At 39.9% G+C, this 6,000-nt stretch overlaps 1 protein-coding gene across 1 annotated transcript in view; it reads left to right on the top strand.

Annotated features, from left to right (window-relative positions):
* The first annotated feature begins 410 nt into the window (after positions 1 to 410).
* The window catches only part of adam19a (ADAM metallopeptidase domain 19a), a 275,264-nt gene continuing 269,674 nt past the window's right edge, over positions 411 to 6,000 (top strand). The window contains exon 1 of the mRNA XM_049568017.1: positions 411 to 631. Within this exon, the coding sequence (XP_049423974.1) occupies positions 502 to 631 (130 nt within the window). The 5' untranslated portion in view covers positions 411 to 501. The remainder of the gene's footprint in view (positions 632 to 6,000) is intronic.

The following is a 6,000-nucleotide window of genomic DNA, read 5'->3' as shown; positions in this document are numbered from 1 at the left end:
TATACAATTTTTGCCACTGGGTTTCGGGGTTCCAAGGGTATTTAAAATAAATACAAAATACGACAATTAAAAGTAGTACGTCCCTTCCCTAAGCAAAACTGTATAAAAAGTTCCTCCACAGAGTTAAAAAAAGAAAAGAAAACATTGGACACACCTCCCCCACTTTGCACCACCCTCTACCCCCTCACAAGTAACAAACAGTCCCTAAGCATATCAGGGTCAATTTTGACAAACCTACTTATTACAAAAACAAACATTGCAAACAATAGCTAAAAAATTAAATAAAAGAATATATATTTTTGATCCCTTATTTGGCTAAAATAATGACTTGTAGTTGTGGCGCTTGTTCAGGTCATTCATCACGGTTTTATTTTAATGGTTCAGACCGGAAGTGCTGTATCTGACTCCGTAGTGTTTGACGCTCGGAGGAGTCAGAAAGGGAGGCAGAGTTGAAAACGGCGAGGAAAGGGAGGACGGTCGGCGGTACCGAGGGTCACAGGGATGTACAGTAAACACAGGCAGAAAAATGCCCAAATATCACCGGCAAAATGTGGACGTTTGCTCGTTTTTCTTTCTTTTCTGTTGCTGAACGGCACACTGGACAGAGCCAGCGGAAACACCGGAGAACAAGGTAAAGAAAAGAGCGGACATGCTGTAAAACTTCTTCTAGCATCTACCAGTTGCACGTTGGAGCACTGAGGCACAGCAGATAAACACGTATGACATGTATAAAATGTGACATTCAGTTTAACGGGCTGTAATTGAATTGGTGTTTGTTTGGTTTGACAGCGCTCAAACTTTACTTAAGAGTAATAAGCCGCCGTTATATAAAGCTCAAGGCTGCACGCGCCGAATGCCATATAAAAATCTGACAATTTAATGCCACGTTGCTTATCAGGCAAAAGCACAGGACACACATGACCTACTAGACCTTTTCTGAATAGCATGGATTCATTCTTCATGTTGCCACAGGCTGAGACCAAAACAGAAACACATAACCACGGCATAACACTGTGATAACATCCTACTGTTACCACCGCCTCTGTGGTTAACGTTACTCCCATCGCGTTCTCCTCAAATGGATCGGTGGGGAGTTCCAGGGGGGAAATAAGGTCAATTTCTAAAAGTTGACATTATTGAGTTGTGGCTTTAATGCCGACAGTAACAGAAGACGTTAGTTGTCCTAAAACACGGTGGCATATGTTTTCTAACACGTGTTATATTTCACTGTAAGCTAGGGAACAGTAAATTGTCAGAGTTTTAAAACGTGTTTCGGGTGAGAGTCTCTTGATCCACGCAGGTATCGAAGCGAGCGGCTTTGCGTTAATAACTTTTATTGTTTAAGATTCATTTGTTTTGTATTGTAGAGGAACAAAACGTGTTAGGGTTAACGAGGAATTGTCAGTAGTGTCGATGTTCACAGTAGTTTTCCAGCCAAACTACACAATGAGCCCTGTCCTCTTTGTGCCTTGTCCATAAAAGGCAGCGGCTGAGAGAATCGCTGCCGGTACAGTACAGTGGTCCACATCTCAGACAGTTATGTCACACTAAGTCCGTTTTTAGGGACTTTCTTGGTGAAACCACCACAGTGTTAGTTCCTGGTTGGATTCTAGTTTTTACTAATGAGGGTCTGACTTGGCTGGGAGTCTCCACAGTATTTGAAATGACATGAAATTAACAAAGAGTTAAATCTAATGTATTGAGCTTCTTCCCATCTTCGGACAGTCAGATAAAGGCCCGTGTGTGTGTGTGTGTGTGTGTGTGTGTGTGTGTGTGTGTGTGTGTGTGTGTGACTGGCTGGTATGAAGATACATCAGCATGTCCAGCAGTCATGTGGACTGAACTACCCTCAGGCTGAGTAAGACTCAGACAAAACCCCCCATTCAAGAAAAATGGTCCAAGTTAATGAAGTTAACAACCCCTGTGTGTGTGTGTGTGTGTGTGTGTGTGTGTGTGTTTGTGTGTGTGTGGCTTCTGCACTATCTTTAAAACACAGTGGAGTTACAACATGAAACTTACGCTGTCAGATATAATCTTACACTAAAGCTAGAACTGGGACATATTGAGAAAATCACATATCATCATATTTTGATCAAATACCTTCATATTGATATTGAGATGATATTGTAGGGTTTGCTTTTGGTGCGTCCACAAAATATTTACACACTGAGATTTTAATTAATAGTCATGACTAGTGTGGTTATACACTAAGTGTGTAAAGGCAAATAAACTGAACAAAAATGTAAATGCAAAACATTTGTTTTTGCTCTCATTCTCACGGGTTTAAGTTGAAGTGTTTTCATGCATTCAGTGGATAAAGATATATTTCTGTCACATTTTGGTCACAAATTTGTTAAAATCTGTAATAGTGAGCACTTTTCCTTTTCCAAGATAATCCATCCACCTGACAGGTGTGGTGTATCAAGATGCTGATGGAGCAGCATCATTACTACACAGGTGTGTCTTGGGATGGTCACAATGAAAGGCTGCTATAAAATGTTCCGTTTGATCACATGGCACAATGCCACAGATGTCACAAATTTTGAGGGAGTGTGCCGTTGGCATGCTGACTGCTGGAATATGCACAGGAGCTGTCGCCTATGAATTGGATGTTCATTTCACTACCTCAACATGTCTCCAATGTTGTTTCCATGAATTTGGCAGTACATCAAACCAGCCTCATACCTGCACAAATTGGTTATGATGATGAACTGCTGTCAGGTCAAGACCTTGGTGAGCATGCAGATGAGCTTCCCCAGGACGGTTTGTGGCTGGTCTTAAGCCTCCTACAGACAGTGAGATTTTAGCAATCTTATAGTGCAAAGCTATCGCCACATTTGTGTCATCATGCAGAGGTCCTGAGCTGGTGTTGCTACATGTGATCTGCCGTTTGGATGTACTGCCAAATTCAGGGAAACAACAGTGAAGACATCTCATGACAGGGAAATAATTTTCAACCTGTAAAAAAATGGGAGCAAAAACAAAAGTGATGAGTATAAATTTATGATCAGTAGAGGAAGAGAAAATACAGAACAGTCTGTTCAACACTTTACTATAATGCAGCCTTTAAAACCAGGAAGTCAGCACTTACAATATTACAATATCAAGTGTCATATGACATATAGATGTAATATCTAGATTTTTGCCAGTTCTAACTACAGTGTTGCATTAAATTCACATTAAAAACCTAACTGTAATAAGTCCATTTTTATGAAGTTTTTATTGTTTATTGCATTATACTTCAAGGTGTTTCTTTTCCACACACTTTATATACTGTAGAGAACTGTAGAGGCCATTTGCTAGGTGGTGGTGTCTGAGGCATCCTTCCTTCATGATCCATCATGTAACCAGTAAATCACCATTTATACCATATAAAAATAACATTTCAGCCATTGTTTAATTAAATAGGCTTACAGTCTTTCATTTGAACCTATCACTGGGTTAAGGGCTGAATACCAAAATTTCATTTTCAGGCAAGACATTCTGTATTCTGTCAGCTTCATTATTTAGCCTAATCTTTGAAAACTCACTGTACTGTATTCTAATCACAACCATTGCTCAAGTTAATATTTATGAATAACCATAATTAATTTCAGTCCATCTGAATTTTAAAATTAACACATCCATCTGTGAACTACATTTCCAGTTGTTCTCAAACAATGTATAATATGTTTTAATTTTAATATACCTCAGATGATTCATATTAAAAACCTAACTACAATAAGTTTATTTTAAGTGTTTCTTTTCCACACACTTTATATACTGTAGAGAACTGCAGTGATTTGGTCCGTTTACATTAATGTCAATTGAATGACCTAATCAGAGGAAATGCAGCCAAAGTATTCAAAACATCTCATTTGTAACCGTCAGTATTCCTAATAAAAACAGCTCCTAAGGGCGTATTTGACAGTGCCGTCTTTCTTGTCTCACCCCACCTTGAACCTTTCCTGAGAACCAGACGAATCTGTGAGCTCATGTTTTATTTGCTCTGGCAGATGCATCTGGTTTCTGTCCCATTCAGGCAGGTTTCCAGCAACTTGAGATCTGATGGGCCAATCACAACCGTTTATCTAATAAGGGACATGTTTTTTGAGACCTTTTCGAAGATCAACAAGTTGATCAAAAATGGTTTGGGCCTTCTGTGTTGATTCAGATATTTTAGTAAGGTGAGTTAAAAAGCGGGCGGCACGGTGGTGTGGTGGTTAGCACTCTCGCCTCACAGCAAAAGGGTTGCCGGTTCGATCCTGGGCGTGGGAGCCCCTCTGTGCGGAGTTTGCATGTTCTCCCCATGTCAGCGTGGGTTCCCTCCGAGCACTCCGGCTTCCCACAGTCCAAAGACATGCAGATTGGGGACTAGGTTAATTGGTAGCTCTAAATTGTCCATAGGTGTGAATGTGAGCGTGAATGGTTGTTTGTCTCTATGTGTCAGCCCTGTGATAGTCTGGCGACCTGTCCAGGGTGTACCCTGCCTCTCGCCCGATGTCAGCTGGGATAGGCTCCAGCCCCCCCGCGACCCTCAAGAGGATGAAGCGGTTAGAAGAAGATGAGTTAAAAAGCTTTTATCTTCAAGTTCTTACGGCAAACACTTGTGGTCTGTTGATATTTGTCCATCGCTCAGCACTTGTAAATTGAAATAAGCATAGCTGTCCAGACTAATTTGCATTTGCAATTTGGTCTGGCGATGTCAGGCAACCTCAAGCTCTGGCTCTACATGAAACTCTACCCTCTCCCAAACACAGGATAGATGTTGTCAATGTATAGTATGCTTTTCTCTACCACTGAAACGATGAGTTGATGAATCAATTAGTCAATTAATAAAAAATGCAGACTATCAACTGATTTGAATTTAATCAATCATAGAAGCTTGTTTAATCTGAGGATTTGCTGCTTTTCTCTGTTATATCACATAGTTAACAGAATACTTTTTCAGCTGCTGATAAAACAAGACATTTGAAGATTTTGTCTTGATTAACGTATTAATCAGAATTTGTAGCCTCATTTTCCTCTCCTCTTAATTTCCAGTTGGATGGGAAAGAAACAATGGCTGACCTTCCTAGTGGCTTGAACCACTCACTTATAAAGAGAACCAAATACAACACTGGAGGCAGGGTCTTGTTCATTCCTATGAAGGTTGCTCAGTGGGGCATGAAGCCAAAAAACTTAATTTCCATGATATGAAATTACCCAGATATTCCACATCATTAGGACCATAGAATAGGCGCACTAGAGACCGGCCAAGTAAGACGCTTCCACTTTAGCACTCCGCTAACTTGAAGGTGGGAAAAAAATGATTTAGTTGTGCTTCTCTTCTGGACCCTTGAAGTGTCATTGGACCAAATGGATCAAATCCTGATAGTAATGAGTCATTTTACAGGGGTTGTGATGCTGAAAAAAAACCCAGTATCCACTGATTTACAGACATTTCTTTCCCAATGAAAGTCTATGGGAAAGTCGTTTTGGGCCACATGGCATCACATGACAGACATGCAAGTTTTAATCCAAAATTTGCCCACGATATAAAATTGGCTTCAAAGTCTGGCGCTGTTGCTCAGGGCTTGGCTCTAACCAGACTCATTACTCTAAGACTGACATTTGGAGTTAACATCAGATATTGATGTGCCAGCCAAGTTTCTACATAAAAAAAAGGTTTTTTTTTTCTTTAGCAAAGATCCCTTAATGTTATTAGTAAGGTGGCACAACTCTTCTTTAGTATGTTTTTTTTTTGGCCATTTGCTGGGTGTTTGAGGCATCCTTCCTTAATGATCCTTCATGTGGCCATCTATACCACAACATTTCAGTCATCGTTTAATTAAATAGGTCTACAGTCTTTCATCTTTTTTAGTAAACGTTGTGCACCTGTTCAAACTTATGAAAGATAGGGGCTTAGAACATTATGATGCAAGTTTATGGTGTTCATTCTTATGCATAGTTTTGTCTCAAAAGTAACAAGCAAATCTTAATTTATGTAACCATTTGTTACATAAATTGGGGATAAATTTA

Source organism: Epinephelus fuscoguttatus, linkage group LG23 (genome assembly GCF_011397635.1).
Source record: "Epinephelus fuscoguttatus linkage group LG23, E.fuscoguttatus.final_Chr_v1".
Classification (NCBI taxonomy): Eukaryota; Metazoa; Chordata; class Actinopteri; order Perciformes; family Serranidae; genus Epinephelus; species Epinephelus fuscoguttatus.
Note: the sequence above shows the minus strand (reverse complement) of the source record. Positions and strands in the feature narration are given on the sequence as shown.